This window comes from Macrobrachium nipponense, chromosome 36 (genome assembly GCF_015104395.2).
Source record: "Macrobrachium nipponense isolate FS-2020 chromosome 36, ASM1510439v2, whole genome shotgun sequence".
Lineage (NCBI taxonomy): Eukaryota > Metazoa > Arthropoda > Malacostraca > Decapoda > Palaemonidae > Macrobrachium > Macrobrachium nipponense.
In genome coordinates this window covers 58,261,658-58,280,480 of record NC_087220.1, presented here as the reverse complement: position 1 = coordinate 58,280,480, position 18,823 = coordinate 58,261,658, and the positions used below count along the sequence as shown (strand labels likewise).

The following is an 18,823-nucleotide window of genomic DNA, read 5'->3' as shown; positions in this document are numbered from 1 at the left end:
AGTCCAAAATGGAAGGGAAACACACACATTTCAAACACCAAATATGAGAGTCCACTGATTTGATGTTAATGAGGAAAGTTTCTCACAATCATGCAGGTTTTGTTTACGTACTGTGAATTCAGTGAGGGTTATGCCTTCATGAAATTATCAATAAGTTTTAATACAGCGTAAACTGACTGGATTCACGAATACAGAAAGGAAGCACAGCAATTTGGGAAGTAACATTATAAGGGATATGTAACAAAAATCCACAATTATATACACAAAAAACACAAAGACTTTTGAACATTTGAACGGTATTCCTCCTCAGTTAATATAATTCAGGAGTTTGAAAGGCTTTGTGTTTTTTGTGTATATAATTTTGAATTTTTCTTACATAACAGATTATCATGGTATTGTGAATTTCTTAGTTTCCCAAAAATTACATAAAAGGGTATTACAAGGGTGCATGAATGATCATAAGATAAGGCTGCATTTAATTACATCGTATTATTAGTTTGTGAAGTTACGCTGAGCTATAAATCAGCTTTTCAGGAACGAATCATCTTTTAATCCCCGACTCCAATCTACTAACAAATGCTGTAACATGGGATGTGAGGAGATGGAATTAAGATCACGGACAAACTAAATAAAAAAATAATTAAAATGGGGACAACATATCACACAAAATCTTCATACAAGGACCATGGCGGAACACATTCACATTCAACGTGTTAAAACAAAAACATGAAAATGTAAAAATGTAAAACAAAGTAGGTAAAAAAAATCCAATAAAAAAATAATAGCCACATCGACATCACTATAAAGCCAGAGAAATGCTAACTGTTCAAAATTAAGCTTGGTCTGCTAAGAATTCTTTACCGAACAGTATGCTTTTGGATCAAAGCTATGAAGCATAACACTCAAAATTAGACTTAACAGGTGCTTTAAAAAAAAAAAATATTTACGAAATTCAAACTTTATATAAACAATATTTAACCAGCCACAAAAGATGAATTTTATCCCATAAAACCCCCATCAGTAGGTCCTACTCCAACAAAATACCATCAATTCCTCTAAGACTAAACTAGTTAAATTGACGGCATAGGAATTTTCACATGTACAGTATCAAAAAGAATCAATTTTGGCATTTCTTTTTCTGGTGAGGGAGTATCTCTTCAGATTTCAATTTATCGATCTGAAGGTCACAGTGATTAGTTTAAGCCTAGGCATTTAATTATTTATATATTGAACTGAGAGGACCACGGAAAGGTCGCAAAATGTGTTTTTTGGCCTTAACTGATGTATACAATGCCTTTTATTGCTTGTATATAGTACTATTGCCTTATCCTAATACAGACTTTCACACTATAAACAGGCAGCCCCAACCAAACATACACTCGTCTCGGAAAACGAAAACCGAAGCTAAACAAACATCTTTTTTCAAAAAATACAAAAAGCTTATAAGCTGCAGCCTATGAAAAACTATGTATCAATATTCAAAATAGAATAACTTGAAGCCACTTTTACAAAATATAAACGATTTCACAAAAAATTTATCAGTTTAAATCTGGATGCGTATTTTCTCTGAATGAACTGGGGACATGCAATAGCTACTTTAGTGGACATAAGAGTTTAAAGAATAATTATATAACTTTTATAGTACATAAAGAAGTTACACAATGGCTACTTAAACAAACATATATCAGTAATTACATACACAACATTGACTGCAGAAAAGGAAGGTTATGGCTTCAAAAAATACACATACAGGATTGCCATCATCATCACAAAATGACATCCTAGATGGTCTATCATACCTTCTGTGATGCAGGAGTTGTCCAACTGTATAACCTACTGAAAATTCAATAAAAAAAATACTCATACATTTAAACTACAGAACAGCAAGTGCGCAGTCATACACATATAAAAATCCTCCTACGGTCACAGGGACTCACGATGCAACTGTGCCTTTGCGTAAAGCACTTTCTCCTACCTTACATCAAGCAGTCAAAGTACACTATACTTCACAGTGTAAGATGTCTGTGTTGGTTACTTTCATTAATGAAAACAAAGAAAAGAAAAGAAAACACAGGCAATCTCAACTAATCATGATAAATTGGATACAGCCTCCCGAAATCCACACTACATACCCATCATCGTTTTCAACTTCGTCGAGCACATGATGTAGTCGTCGAAGGAGATCTTGCCTTCCTTGTCGCCGTACCTGAGCATCAGCGCATTGCAGACGTGGTTGTTGAGTCTGTAACCCGCCGAGTTCAGGGCCTGACGCAGCTCAAACGAACAGAGCTTGCCAGAACCGTCCTTGTCGTAGAGTTTGAACACATTCTGTTGGAGATAAGGATTTACTTGCTTATCCAAATGGTATCACAACGTGTGGGAAAGATGACGCTTAACATTGTATGAGAAAATCATCAAACATTTGAAAGATTCGCAGTTAAAACCTTATTAACCTGACTTTCCGTAATACTACTGTAATTCAGAACAGGTTTAGGGCAATCTAACTTGAGGCAACAGTCTTGCAACCAAAACTGTTCATGAGAGCTATCATACCAAAGAGCACTTTCATCATTTTCATTACTGAATATCAAATTTTCTTCTCCAACAAGCATTGTACCTTCCAGAGTCTGATGTCAGTCCACAGTGAGACAAACTCCTGTAGGCCAAGTTTTCCTGAGCGATCCACATCCAGCATGGCAATCATGCTGCGGCACACGTCCTTGGAGAAGCCATCAAAATCAAACTCTGAAAGCGAGACGCAGCGATTGAAAAATCTCAAAAATAAATGAGTGTGATTGTAGCACCACAGGGAAAGTTGTGATATGAATAAATAATTAGACTCCCATATAACTAATGTCTGGTGAATAACAAACAACTTGTAAAAAAAACACTTTTACAAGATTAAACTTTAAGCCGATCACAAACTTACAAACCAGCACCTGGGTAATGACCTTCAAAACAGGAGATACAGTACACTAATGCAATTAATTCTGAGTGACTGAAACCCACAAAAATTTTGAACATCTCTTAAAATTTGGTTAAGGTGCAAAAACAACAACTGTCAACAGATGAAACCTTACCTCTCTTGAGAGCATAGTTGAGAACATCCTGCAGCTCTTGCCAGTCGATCTCCAGGTCCTCGCCAGCCACCCTTCCAAAGAAGCCTCGGATCCTTTCATCGGCTTCGATCTGCTGGGCCTCGTCACCCTCTGGTTTGACCTGAAATTGACGGAGAATGAAAAACCCACCAAGCAATTACAGATTCAGTTAGTAAATAAAGTTCTGACAGTCATATGTGTGACTAAAACTGTCCTCTTAAAAAAGAACAAGAGAACAAGTTAAGAAATAATGAAATTTGTCAACTGATAAAAACCAATCTTATGGTCTGTTAAAGGAACAGACAAGACAGCCTAAGGGAGAGAACAAGGAGGAAAACGCTAGCAATAAAAACTATGAGCATTCAAGAAAAAGGCCAGGGCTTCAATCCACTCGGTAGCAAATGGAGAAGGGTAACAAACCATGGAAAATACACGTCGCCTTTGCCAATGAAAACTGGCACAAGTCAAATCCTTTTTGGTCTTCAATAAAGGCTGCAGTTGGGTCATAACAACAGAAAACTTCTGTTCCACAACAACAATAAGAACAATGCCGCCCCAGAGAAGGAACATCTGACAAGTCTCATCGACAGAGCAAACTACGACTACAAAAGGAAGCACTTCAATCATCAAGCCTCTAAATATGTAGATTTCAAGAGACTCATATTCTGCATTTTTCAAGCTGCTGCTGATGAAAGGCCAAATTATGTACAAATAGTGTACTGGACTGAATGAATGAAGAAAGCTATAAAAATTCGCCATTCTGAGCTGAAATAACCCTTGCTTATGTAAAATCGCTTGCCACTTTCAAATGTGCCCTACGGAAAGTTTAGCATTCGGTGACATGTTAGTGTCATATCGGTACAATGTAATGTTCTCCCAGTACTTGTGGATTTTCTCTTTCAATTAGGAAGACTGGCTGATCATTTCATACAAAGTATTAACTGTAAAACTGTTTCCTATATAATAAAGTTTTCTTTAAATGCAAACTCTCCCCTTTTGGCACTTTTAAAATATGAAAATTTACTTTATCTTAAATCAAGATGTTACCAATAAACTACATATTGATTATTTTGCATCATATCAATTCAACAACATACAGGTACTTAAAATGTGTATGAACAAAGTTCTTACATTGTGAAAAGACTGTTCTTTGGTGAATTATTGTTGTGTAATACATTGACTTTGTGTTAAGAAATTAAACCACTGAGTGATACATGATAAAGTAACAATGTATAACTACCACTGATATGCCACCTGATAAAAGCTGTTGTGTAACTGTGAAATCTATTCTACAGTGTGCATAAGCTTGTGTTACCTGTCAATGCATGTGTATGTACAAGATGTGTAACTGAAGAACCAGCAAGTATGAAACTTGTATCATCCAGTGTACCCTACCTGTCTCAAAGTCACATGCTAATCTTATACTGCCAGCAGTATTTCTAAAATGGAATAAAGTTGCCATGCAAATAAACTGTCCTTTTTAAAAATTAACATCACAAAATTTGCTGCATATAAAAACGATGGAATAAATTTGAGAAAAGACAAGAAAAAGTGTACAATTATAACCGCAAAGATTCATTACACAAAATAATCTAAAATAAAGATCGAAGACAATAACTGAGAATAGGAGCACTGAAGTTCTCATCCCACAAAGATGGCTAGCTATAATAGCTTTTTGCCTTACAAGAATGAACCCTATAAATAATTGATACCCCCAAGATTCAGCTATTCAATTCCGCTAATTTTTTCTTAAGCTTTCTACATACTTTCCCTTGCAATACTCATTAGAAGATGTTTTCAATATACCAAAAATTCACAAGTATAAGAGCCAATAAGGTAGTTCACGATGAAATGCTGGATTTTGTTGACAATGTCAAATTTAGGAACTTTAATCAGGGTATACTCACATGTTTCAAAATAGATAATGCTAACCTTTGAATAGTATACCTGTCAACAATCCCAAAAATTGAACAGAAACCTCGCACTGGCCTATTATAGAACAATCTACAAAAAAGAGATGGCCAGGTACCTAGAAAATTATTTGTAAGTTATCCAACTAATCATTTGTAAGTAATGACATTATACAAAACTTTTCAACAAATGTTATAAAGATTTAATACCTGTATGCAGTTAATATCGTCTTTATGTAGACAGTGTTAATCACATTACATTACGTACTTATTTGACCTCAAAGGGACGTTAAGTAACCTACAATGTTAAGTTTTTTGTAACATTATAAAATGTTAATTTGTAATGTTAAATTTTTCATTATATTTATAAAATGTTAATTTGTCATCAAACTGAAGTTAACGAAGAAAGTTTCAATCAACTAATCTTGTAGTTTGTGTCTGATGAGGATGTATGTACATGATAATGTATACGTATTAGGAATCAGACACCTAATTACTCAAGACTGAGTCTGGAACAGTTCAAACCAAACTGAAAAATATCAACACAGTTCAGGTGTTACTGGAAACAAAAGGGAAAAATAAACCAGGACAACAAGCACGGTAAAATTCGAGCAAAGGAATAATGTGTTCGGATACAGCGTGCAACTCAAAATCCACTCCAAAACGGGGTCTCCCATTTCACTTACTTTCGGCACCAGTGAGCTTCTGGGGATACCTGGTGGTCCATCATCCTGCATGAGCAAAGCAAGTGAGAGAACAGTGCAAAAGCAACACCTTGAAAATGTTGAGGAAGGCCCTTATGAGGCTATTAGAAAAATCTCATCGATACAAAAGTAAGATGACCATTACCACGCTCCCAGAGGAAAATTAGAAGCAGCAGTTTTAGAGAGAGGTTTACGCTAACCCCTGCAAAAGTGAGATAGCATAGATGGCGCACACTAGGTTAAAAACAATAAAATATGAGTGTTTTTCATACGCTGAAATAGAAAAAATAAGCCTTTCACTAGAAAACATCTATGTACAAAGATTATGGCAACTGGCAAAGCTTCAAGTACTTACCATTGCAAACTAGGTTTTTGACTTACCAGATATTTTTTCTTTTTTTTTTTTTTTTTTTTTTTTTTTTTTTTTTTTTTTTTTTTTACTTGAACCTATAGTTTATCCATGGGAGTTTGACCTTAAATATGAGTACAGGCAGTCCCCAGTTATCGGCGGACTTGGTTATTGGTGATCCGGTTTGATGGGGCTTGTCTGGCACTAAAAATCACAGATTTTCAGCACCATGATGAGCAGATTTCTGGTTATTGCCGCCATAAATCGCTGATTTTTTGTTACTGGCGATTTTTGCTATTCATTAAGCCGTCAGAGCAGAAACCCCGTCGATAACTAGGGGCTGCCTGTTCTATGTATTTAAAAATAAAAGAAGGCCAGGTTATACATTAATAGCTATATTCCTTCACTTCAACTATGTGGTACAGTATATGTAGTTCAACTCTACCGAACAAGTGCTGCTAATAACTCAGATGGGTCAGGGACCACTGGCTAAAACTAAATCTCCTCTAAAACAGCATTCATTACTGTAATTTTCAAAGCTGCCTTCAATACCTAAGGGGGTGACAATCTAAAAGCAATCTTGCTTCACACCCATCCACACAAATGCTAAATCAGTTTAATTCATGTTTTCAGCTGCGAGAATAAGTCTTCAACAGTAGAAGGAAGATTAAAATGACAAAACCAATCCCCTTGACCCATGCTTCGCTAAGCAACATCTAACAAATGACACTGGTATTAAGATTTAGATTTCCAACTTCTTTGACTTTACCATTTTTTTTCCTTCAAGAACAAATCCTTCCCCTTTGCAAGATCTACAGGTCTGAAATCAGTCTCGGTGTTCGTCGTCTACTTCATAATAGGAGGTATAAAGTCTTTGCGAAGATCTACAGGTCTGTAATAAGTCTCAATGTTCGTCATCTACTACATAATAGGAGGCGAGGAAGCTTTTGAAATTTGATTCTCTCCTTCAATTGTAGTGCCATTGGTATAGATATCAAAACATTGCCTTCAAATACCTTTCAACCTACTTACAAAGAGTTGTGTGTTAACAGATGTTTACTACAATGAAAAAACATGGACACTATTTGTACAGTATTTACATTATGTACACACAGAAATGTACTATTACAAACTTAATGGAAGGTAAATCCCTAAAGTACGTAATGCTACACATCGGAAATCAGTTGAACACAAACGGAGGTATAAAAAGACTACTATTCTTCCATATAGGGAGTAATAACATAAAAACAGGGCATTAACAAAGGCATAAGCACAATTATATTTACAATAACTCAACACTGCCAAGAACATACAAGCTGCTGCAAAGAATTCCTGGGCTAGGGTAATATTCCTATCAAGATGGACACAACAATAAAATTAAAATGATCTTTGCTGATTTCTTGTTTACCTGCAAGCCATTACCTTACCTTGACCAACCATGATCTGAAGGAAATAAAGAGAATGAATAAAAGAATGACTTACCCTTTCGTCAACCTCTCCAACGCCGACGCTTTCGTCATTCTCTCTGGAAACATAAAAATCACATTAACGTAAAAGAACAACATTTGCAATAAGAGGGGAAGTACTTACTATGCAGTCATAGGAACTCACTTCACTGGAGAGTTCAGAATGTCTTGTTACTTGTATCAAATACTTTCCCGATGTAAAATAACCCCAGTGACATGAACTGCTATACAAGTTCTTAAAATGATAACCAGTTTCCAATTCTTCACAACCTTGATATTTCTAACATTGTTCAATGCCTTTGTGGTCTTCCCTCCTAAAAGTATATATACTGCAGAAATAATTTTTCATTATAAAACAAATCTCACTACATATACAATATTTCATATTTCTTGTTACATGTACAATGAAAATGTTTAACGACTCCTTGTTATTGAAGATTGTTGTATTATTATTAATGAAAGAAATGTATGGAAGAAAAAAAAAATGTTTATAGCCAAACTCAATCATAATTCTGGACATTTACCTGCATCAATATATTACCATCTTTAACTATGAAAAAATCAACAAAAACTGCCCTTTCACATATATCATCTAAAAATACCGAGCAAAACGAATCCTGTATACTAAATCCGAATGCTACATATAAAACCAGAACATCTGAATCATATATCTACTCACTCCATCTCGTTGGCTTTCTCAGAGAAGACACGCAAGATGAATTCACCTTCCTCGTTGGGTTCAAAGGTGGAAGGAACAATACAGTAAGTTCCTGGAGGTAGCTTGAAACGGCAAGACACCTCACGCATGTTAATGAAGGACGGGGATCGGGCCACAGAGGCCGTGTACTTGAAGAAGCTGTGATCTAAAGGCCGGGGTGCACTGTCAGGATCACGCAACTGAGGAAGACAAAATTGGATGTAAGACACGGCTGTTCAGCATACACTTAGGAATTCATGAAAACAATCTAAGGCTGAGAACCGATAACCAAAAAACGTTAACCAATAAATCATAATATTTATGGTAATAAATGGCATTTAAGATGCCATAAGCACCAATAAACCACTTACTGATGCCGATAAACTGCTTACCGGCACCAAAAATTGCCCACTGGCACTTAAATTCTAGTTGGCGTCATTAGCCAAGAGCTGTAAAACCAGAACGCCATTAAACGATGCTTTCATTAAGTGGTGACTGCCTATACAACATTACTGATATTTGATTCAACATATGAGAAAAAACTTGTGAAGAGTTACGATACAATTTCTTTGAGAACCCCAGAAAGATAATGCATGAAATACGATCAACCTAAAGCGAAACGGCATTAAAATACTTTTTCCAAAACACGCTCATCTCCCCAGCTGCAAAAAACTTATTGCCAGTTACTTTTCACCTTTCTTTGGTCTATACCTATACTTGGCTGTTCAACTTCTTCAACTTTACCTCACTACAATTTTTAACTTGACAAGTTTACTTTTTCCTTAACTTTGGCATTTCCCAGCTGGCTTCACAAAAGTGGTAAATTATGTTCAAACTGTTCAATAGATACTGACTATCATTATCACTTTCCTTTTGTTAAAATTTTTAAAGAAATATTTTCCAAAATGTACTAAATTCCCTGCTCCTCTGGGACACTTATGCTGCCTTCAGTGAAAGTTCACAACCAAGAATAGAATAAAATTCTTCTAGATAAACAAGCACCACTTGAAAGCAGAGCACCTAAAATTCTATTGATGCAACTGATTCCAGTAAAACAAAATCTTTCTTTTCCAAATAAATTTCGAACTATGTACATGACTGCAATCTTTATGAAGTACCAAGAACCCCAAGAATGCTTCAAGAACTTACATGGTATATGGCAAAGCCAATAGTAAGGCACTCTAAACCCAGTTTACGCTGTGATCTCCTGTTCTTCTGCATGAGGGCGACGATGACCGTACACTTATTGTCGTCGTCGTCGTCGTCCACTTCCGTCAGGGTGATTCGGTATTGAGGATTGTGCCAGAATGAGTCTGAAAATACAATTCAGATGTAAAAGAAAAAAAGAATGCATTGAAAAAGTGCTGTTTTATAAACACTTGATGCTTCATCCCAATACTAGCTGGTTATCATCTTTAAACTGTGCATAATGGGATAGGAACGTGAGGCTTTAAGTCATGATAATCTATTGAACACAACATTAAGACATATTCAAATCATGTGAAACAATTTAAATGTATGACATACATCAAATATAAATATATTATTCAAGAATTTTTAGACGAATCAGATTAGCATTTGGATGTGAACGGAAGGCTTCAAGCCCTGAAAATCCTTTGAACAGAACATGGAGGACAAATAAAACATGTGTAATCATTTCAATGAACTATATACATCAAACAGAAATATAATATTCAAGAATCAACATGCCAAACTACATCACTGTCACAGACTTATTCAGTAACACCTCAAATTATATACAAAAACAACAAATCATCATCATCACGTAACACCCACCAAGGAAGTTCCTGCACCCTCCAGCCGTCGAGCCTCTAATCCAAGCCCCTTCAAATACGCTCATCTCCCACTTGTGGTGGACGGAGCTTGTTATGTCCTCGTCTTCGATGGAGTCGGGGTTCAAGTTGGTCATTTCCAGCATGGTGAAGTTGACCAAGAAGTCCTGCGACAAATTTACTTTCTCATTTCCCAGGACTTTTGTGGTAGTTTTGTTGCAGTGACATTGTAAATGCATTTCCTTATTGTAACTTACTTCTGATTAAGGTCTTCTGGGACATCACAGCTATTTTGCTTTACTGGATTTAAAATGATCACAGAGACCAAATAACCTCACACTCAACATGTAAAAAGATTCGTATACACAATCAATGACACATTCTCCCCTTTGTATTTGATAAAGCCTTTTGAAATTGTTTTTTACACTTTTATTGTCCCTCTAGAATACATTATAAATTATTAAAGACTCTAAGTTAGTTTTTATATATAATTTTGTAAGATACCTTCCTACACCTTGCTACTTATTTTTCTCTCACATTCTGTCAGCCATATACTCAGACATACATATATACATACTACTGTACAAAGTCTGTCTACCATAAACCATTGGAAATAAATTCAAAATGCAGTACACAAACCTTGAGAGACATCCAGAATTCTCCATCATGCTCAAAGGTAAGGCCAATCTCTTCTTTCTCCTCTTCAGGAATGAACTGCCACTCTTGACTCTTGTCGCTCCAGGGCCCTACCCACTCTGCTTCGTTACCCCACGGGTTCCTGATACGTACAAGGGGAATCTTGCCCGAGACCCTAGGGGTGTTGATTTCGCAATACTTGACTCTCGTCACCGAGTAGGCATGGCCACGGACCAGGCCGTTATCGCAGCGGGCTTCTACCTCATTGGGATCAGGCTGAAAGAAAATAATTTCTATCGAGGAATCAATACGACTACACGAATAAACGAACGACCTATTCGCTCCACTGCTGAAACCTAGTCTCAACTGATGACATATTACGTCACCTGAGCAAAATGTGAACAATTCATAAAAAATATTTTGTGCGACCAGCTTCCTGCGAGCGACGCTCATTACTCGTCTGGTGGTGGCACAATAAAAAAAAAATGCGGACAAATTACATGGACACTAAGACCACTTACCTCCAGGGAGCACCCCATGAGCGATCCACGTTCATAAGCCTTGAGCATGATACTGAAGAGGTTTGGCGGAGCTTTTGTCAGGTCGTAGATTTCAGAGACACCGCCAGTGAAGTCTTCCATGGCCTCGCAAGTGGTGCCTCCCTTCAGTGCTTCGTAAGAGCCGTGCAATCTGAAATTTTTGGAAGGTATCAAAATTAAAATCCTTCATATCAAGTTTAATTAGTTTTTATCTGTTTTGACCTGTTTTATCTTTTTTTTTTCTCACATGTTCTCTATTATGAAATCCTGCCTGTCAAAAAGGATCTCCTGTCTTGTTCAGTACAAATGTATGCATTCTACAAATAATTAATAATTCTTCTACAATGTTAAACTTATTTTCTGCAAAAAACTTCTTCTTAGCATAACGTACTTAGCGTAAGCCTTCTCAAGAAGTGCAGACCAGAATTCGTTCCTCTCTTCGGAGTGCATGAAGACCAGCCGACCATAGAACGTTGGGAGTCTGTCATCAACCACCACATCAATCCACCGTCCATATTGCCAAAATCTGGAAAAGGAGTGTAGAAATGGAACTCCTTGACTGAAAAACCGAAAACTACATGCTTTGAAAGATACTCTACATTGAAATATAGTACAGAAGGGTAGAGAAGGTAAAACTATTCAGCAATCTTGTTGCAGGATCACTTGAATTTCTGGGTTCTGTTCCTGTAATCAACTTTGACTATGGATAACACTTTCTCAAACTTTGTACGCTTTCCCTTTTTTACAGAAAAACTGTACAGCATTCTATTTTCTTTTACTGTGTGGACTTTAATCACCTGAGTATCTGATGAACACTTTGGAAAATAAGACCTACTTCAAAATTTGAGAAGAGTAAAATGAAAAGTATACAAAATTCTCTCCCAACAAGATACCATTAAGAGGTACTCTCATAAAAAACATGATCAAACCTCTGCTAGGTTCTCCCATGATTCCTCTAGTTCCATTTTTACAAATTCAAATTATCATTCGTTTCCTAAGTCAACCTCTCCCATTCTCTTTTCCACATTCCTATCTACCGTATCAGCTTTTAAACATTTTCTTTAGGTACTTGACGACTCACTATTTTAAAGATTTAAGTGCACAACTCACCTGAAGTGGAAGATGCCGGCATAGTTATCGCCGAAGCTCTGATCACTTGGCACAATCTGATAGAAGAGACGCTTGTTCAGGGTCAAGTTGGCCACGGCAGCCAGGAGCCAGCAGTCACCTACGAGAATGGAGTACAAGGAACAATGTTTTGATGAAATCCAGTATCACAAATTCTTCAAAATTACCGATTCTATTTAAGAAATACCAGGAAACGCGAGAGAGAGAGAGAGAGAGAGAGAGAGAGAGAGAGAGAGAAAATCCTCTACTTTCAAAACAGTTTAATCTGAATTCATCTTGCAAAAGTCCCAAAATGTCACCAAGAGATGTAACGAGGGGTGAATGAATTTGTAAAATGTCAACAAAAGGTGACTAAGTGTCCCGAATGACTCACATCCTCCTATGAGTGGTAAGATCAACCATTTTATAAAAAAAAAAATGTAAATAGCCTGATAAATATATAAATAAGCTTACAATGATGATTACAAATTGAACATATAATGTTATACAACTATAATTTACAAAATGCAACATCAAGATTAGAAATTTGGGGCAAATCAACTTGATAACTACTGCGTAATGGAACTGCAACCTGGAAGACTATACTATTAGTTACATCCACAACAAGACAATGAGTCTAGACCTGCAATTGCTTGTGGGAACAATCAATTGTATTGAGTTTTCAAAAATGTGGTTTCATCATACCTTCACAAATCTCAGGTAACTAGAGAATAAAATACACTAACCAAGTTCTCCTTGCTTGACATCAAAACGAGAAGCGCCATCAATGAAGAGTTGAGGTTCTCCAGTGATTTCCTGTAGATTTGGAAGACGAGATAGGTTATTCTGCTCGTGTAGTTATGGTTACGAATTTAACTCCTAAATCCTATGAATAGTTGCCTTACAAACACTATCTAGCTGAGAATCTGTCTTGCCACTATGTGCATTTTCCTAGAAGCCAATAATTGTAAACTGCAACGTATTTCACACGGAACATAAAGTGAAAAACTTACACAAAGACAATAAACATGTGAACCACTTTCTTAAAAGTAACTGGAATAAGAGATTTCAGTATTTCAATACTATCATTACCACAAATGGACCTCATCACATGTAATGAAACTGGGATATGGTAAAGCATAAAGGTGTTCAGTGAACCAAGTCTAAAATATTGCACTGTATACATATACATATACTGCATATTCAAAGCAGAACTTATCACAAGCCGGTCCAAATATTTATGACAGACTTTAAACGAGGATGACAGTGTGTATGAATGTACATGCTTATGAATGGGGGGTCTCATGGGGTGGGGGGGGATAAACTGATCGTTCTGTTTTATGACCCATTGAGCTTGATTCCATGAGTTACTGGGGTCAATGATTTACCATTGTAAAATGCATTAAACAAGTACGGTACTCCAGCGTTAGAATATGTTGACATTTTTCAACTTCAGTTGAGATAAATAAAAATGACTAGTAGAGCTATATCTTGAATAATGGCTTCTTTATAGAAATTCATCAACTAAAAATACTTTTCATTTGAAACAGAGAGACCTAGTTTGCTTGGCATCATCTGCTACATGGAAAATAAACAATGATACTTGGATCATTTCACTAACAACCTCGTCTTTGATAGAACAGTGGCCCATCTGACTTTGTTTCTATCTATCACCTTATTTAACAAGAGGCAAAGCTATATACTCTCCTGTAACTAAAAATCTAAGCCAACTTTGCTCCATTGATTGAGTCCCTTGGCAACATGACATAACCTAAGATAAAATGAAAGCATGTTTTTGCAACATAAACCTCATTAAAATATCAAGGTTATGTATGACCTACAAACAGCCAGTGGAATCAAGCATCAATCAATCACCACTGTGGAGATAATCTTGCATAAAGTAATGCTTGTACATTCAATGCAATACTTCCTGAATATTAAAAGATGTGATCGTGTGGATTTTAAACAAGTAGGGATGGCTTCTTTTAAAACACATTTCATAACAGGTTCAAGTTAGAAGCAGCAATACAATACTGTATTAGTAATCTTTAAATAAACTAAGATCCCTATACATTCTGAATTCACTTGGCAACTTATAATTCTACAATTTTTCCTGCAAACTTCCAGTTTTACTTTACTTACCAATTAACTGCAACCCAATTTAATCTATATTCTAAAGGGTCTACATTATTTACCATATTGCTATAGTATTCCTGTACAACTGTAAAAATTTAACACACACCAAACAGGTACAGGTATGGTACAGTATACACTTTATCTTGCAAATGTTGCTTCTTCCTTTTAGCATCAAATATTTTTCTATTTCTTCAGGGCCAGATTGAGTCAGCAACTAATCTAAGAGGGTAAAAACCTGTCAAGTCTAACTAAGGCACACTGTCAAACATTACCAAAAAGCAACACAGTTTGAGAGTTACAGGACTTCATGGCTACCAGTTTCTGAGTGATTCTGATGGTGAAACATGTCTGATGAATGTGGGAGCAAGGGAGTTACAAGGTTAAAATTTTATAAGACGTCCCTTTAATTGTTTGGTAAACTTTTGATGAAGAATTTGAAGTGTTTAGCTCTGAGGGTAATCTATAAAAAACAAGTGCTGTACATATTTTCATGGACTACATTTGTCTGTGTCTAAGATGAGCAATCAATAAATATGGCAGTTTACTTAAGCTACACAGTGTTCACAAACACAAAAAACTTTGCAATTCTCTGTGACACTAGGATTTTGTAAATATACTTGACTTGAGTTTACACTATTCGAGGTTAAATGCGTGCTACTTTCACTCAGCATCGCTAACCTCACTACTATATGGCTGAAATGGTGACATACACAGTGCTTCCTTGCGAGTACCTTTACTTTAAATGAGGCTGCCCGTTTCACTAAGGGCCTCATGTCTTGAACAGCTTTACGATCTAGATTGTGGATGAGAGAGAATAGTGCAGGTTGGGCTAACCATTTTACTGTGCTTTCTAGTGCCTAACAAGTTACCACAATGATTGCAGCGAATCCTGGGAACGTTTGGATGCGCCAACTGTAAATGCTAGACTAACGGTCCGTTCTAAAGACCTCGAGTCATCTCACCATGCTTGTGAACTCTTAAAAAATAGAAGTGCCTTGAATGTAGAAATTTGAAAATTTGAAATCTGTTGCTTTGACGTCAATCTATTTCCTGGCAGTGGCGAGACAAAAGGTGAGATTCTGGTGACAATGATGCTCTAAGGTGTAACCTACAAATCTCACTGCCGCTGTGATAGGACTTACAGGAACATTACAGTCCTAGCCAAAATAAGGTACAGGGTGAGCATCACTGAATACGTACAGTACAAAATGTCAAAATTAAATTAATATTAGTGGCATGCAGATGGACAAACTTTCACGCGATGCACATTTACAAGCAAGTAAGCATGAAGTAAAAAACATGTCTTTTCTAGCACTAATACTCCAACCTGGCTGTGAAACACAGAGTATACGTGTGCTTTATACAGTATACCTTGAGCGCCATGATCTCCTAGGGGAAGAAATGTATTGCTGTATTAGGATTAGATGCACAGATGTAGATACAACGAAAACGTAGGAGACTCGCTCACCAAATCAAAAAGAAGACCAATATATTCCATGCAATTTCATAAAATCATGCCAATTGGAAACAAAATGTTTAGAGGTTACTTGTACAAAGGTATTCTATGTACAATGCAGTATTCTAAACACAACTAAAGACAATACAATGTTTGGCAATATAATCCTAATCCTAACACATATAAGGCCAAATTAAATTGGACAACACAATTCTTTCGTGTACAAAAGGGCACATGATTTCTGTTTGATATAACCTACATATTGATCAAACTTCTGCCCAAATATTTTCAACTGACCTTTATTCACTAAGTACAGAAAATGGGTGGTAAATGATCCTGTTACAATCTACGAAGTACACCACAAGATGGAAGGGTTATGAGACACTTAAAAATTACTTGATAGACGGCAAGGGGAAAGGACTCGATTAAACCACGAAATGGGAAAAGGCTAACAGACACAATGGTAAGGTTACTCTGAATACAGTACAAATAATGCTATGCATATCAATGTGGAAGGTACCAACTCCTAGCAATGTAAAACAAATTTAGCACATTTTACAACTAGTATCTTATCTATGAGAGTAGACTTTTTCAATTTAAAAGTACAAAGAAGCAAAGGACCAACCTATTCTTTTCATAAAACTGCTAATACCTTTGCAAAAGACAATTTATAAATCTATCTATACAGTACTTTTGGTCAGTTAGAATTAGCTGATGCTTTCATTCAAGCATCTGTAGTATATTCATTTACCAACCCTAATTATTAAATAAACAATACAGAAATCATTCAATTTCAGTCCAGTGAAATATGAAAATGCCTTTGTATTAACTTAATATGGTACTTAGCTATGAAAATAATACCAAGGCATTAAGGGTCTGGAATTATCAAATGGACCTCACACAAAAGAATTCTAAAAACTTTTTCCAAAATTTCATTAGTTACATTAAAGAAATCCATGCAACTGTCTATCATTCCTCTGTCAGTCCTCAATAAAAACTACAGTACCGTAGTACAGTATAAGTTATCAAATTAAAAATAAAGTTAATATTCTCAAGACAAGAGACAATGCATTCTAGACATACTACACAAACTATAAAATCATGGCTTGAGTTCATTAGTATCTTAGTAACAAGCAAATAAAAAATCATCTTGCAAAGATACATATTCCCTAAGATACAACCGAGCGTCTTGAATCCTCTATCAAAAACCTGCTCGAGGAAAACTTTTCCGAAGACTCGACAATCCAACGTAATACTCACGTGGGGCCTCTTCCACTCGAAGGGCTTGGGAGGACTGCGGGAGAAGAAGATGGAGCTGTCCTGTGCGGGGAAGTCTGGATCCTCAAAGAGGACCCCTTCGTCAATGCACTGCTGGCGGATGGAGGCGAAGTCTTGCACCTGGCCACGGGGACGGAGACCAGATCCACGCTCGCCGAACTGTTGGGGTGAAAGGATATGAAGTTCATAGGACTCATGACCTTTAAGCACTCTGATACAAGTAATACGTTACCTCCTGAAGAAATTTTATTTGAAGCCTTAAATACAGGAATGCCTCAGTTTATTAAAAAATATAAGTATAGATCTGTAGAAACTGTATCTACAGAACTGGAAAATTCTAAAATAAACTATGTACACTGACAGAGGGTCATCCAAACATATGACCTAGTAATATCAAATAATGCTGGAACATATTTTGCCAGAAATTTTTTATTTACTCCTTGTAACTGCATCATAACAAAAATAATGTGACCTTTCCATTGTATTTAAGGAGTTGAAAAAACTATATGGAATCTAACGTACTATAAACCCTTTTCTTCTAAAACCAGACCAGAAGTTTAGCTCCATATTTCTTTGCATTTGAGCCAACATATAACTAACTATAGTGATAATAGTAATAATAATTCAAATTCAGTTATGACTTCAACCCAAAGCACTTCCAAACTGTATCCAGAATTCAAAACTCTACAGAGTCCAAATCGACCCAAACCTCTCCAAAGAGCGACAACCCCTCAGCCATATATACCTCAAGTGAATCGCTTCTCTGAAGCTGAATTGTACAAGACGATGTGTACGACTCCTGCTCTATCTCTTCCTCACTCTCCTCTTCTTGTTCATCACCATCGTACCATTTTTTGAAGTCAACAATTGAAAATGTGAAACGTATTCCGTGAATACCCATCATCTTTCACAAAGTTTTTGAAGTTATGACGTTTCATAAATATTCCTCAATGTATGTTTCGGGTGCTATTTTGAACGTATAACCAGTTTTTAAGGTACTTGTATCAATAGCTGATGTCCACATATACTACTGGTAAACTTCTAAATCACAATGGAAAATGAATAATAGTCACATCAACAATAGCAGACATTAAAACTTATTAGCACAAAAACAAAGAACCTATGCCTATGCATATCCAACAGAACCTGACTGATCATACGAGCAGTTAAAGAAGTCTCCCAGATTACAAATGGTGTTTTCAATATGACAAAACTTTACTTAAATATAGATTAAATAAACACAAACCTAGAATATTTGTGCTACATCAAGTGGATATTAATAGCTACTTCAAAAATGGTTATACCTTCACAGGATATTGAGACTGGGGGCCTTGGTTCAAATATACAGTAGTTGACTGACTACCAGGAATATGATTCGTCCCTTATTTCAACCAATTTGCAACAGACTTTAAGAAAAGCATCTGCTTTGTTAATTTATTGCCAGGAGTTGAACTAAAACTAAGGGAACCTTAGATGTGAACAGAGTGCGCTGTCACTAAAGTATGTACATTTATTTGGGTTAACATACAAGCATGATTAAGTAAAACCTCAATAGGCTAAAGATTACAGTAATTACAGTTAATTAAGAAACAACTCTGCACGAAAGTTTTCAACAAACATGATAAACTAGCATGTTGCATTACACGCTTACATA

General features: G+C 36.2%; 1 protein-coding gene across 11 annotated transcripts in view; it reads right to left on the bottom strand.

The window, feature by feature from the left end:
- LOC135203722 (calpain-A-like) overlaps positions 1 to 18,823 on the bottom strand; it is a 117,199-nt gene that overhangs the window by 5,604 nt on the left and 92,772 nt on the right. For 8 of the 11 annotated variants that reach the window (XM_064233631.1, XM_064233630.1, XM_064233633.1 and 5 more), the window contains 15 exons: positions 17,152 to 17,328; positions 15,807 to 15,824; positions 13,046 to 13,115; positions 12,303 to 12,420; positions 11,584 to 11,718; positions 11,175 to 11,343; positions 10,657 to 10,929; positions 10,022 to 10,184; positions 9,374 to 9,537; positions 8,207 to 8,424; positions 7,544 to 7,586; positions 5,695 to 5,739; positions 3,081 to 3,219; positions 2,618 to 2,745; positions 2,133 to 2,328 (listed from right to left, as the gene is read on the bottom strand). In XM_064233631.1, the coding sequence (XP_064089701.1) occupies positions 2,133 to 2,328; positions 2,618 to 2,745; positions 3,081 to 3,219; positions 5,695 to 5,739; positions 7,544 to 7,586; positions 8,207 to 8,424; positions 9,374 to 9,537; positions 10,022 to 10,184; positions 10,657 to 10,929; positions 11,175 to 11,343; positions 11,584 to 11,718; positions 12,303 to 12,420; positions 13,046 to 13,115; positions 15,807 to 15,824; positions 17,152 to 17,328 (2,056 nt within the window). The remainder of the gene's footprint in view (positions 1 to 2,132; positions 2,329 to 2,617; positions 2,746 to 3,080; positions 3,220 to 5,694; positions 5,740 to 7,543; positions 7,587 to 8,206; positions 8,425 to 9,373; positions 9,538 to 10,021; positions 10,185 to 10,656; positions 10,930 to 11,174; positions 11,344 to 11,583; positions 11,719 to 12,302; positions 12,421 to 13,045; positions 13,116 to 15,806; positions 15,825 to 17,151; positions 17,329 to 18,823) is intronic. The other 3 variants (XM_064233634.1, XM_064233632.1, XM_064233635.1) reach the window with 3 other exon arrangements.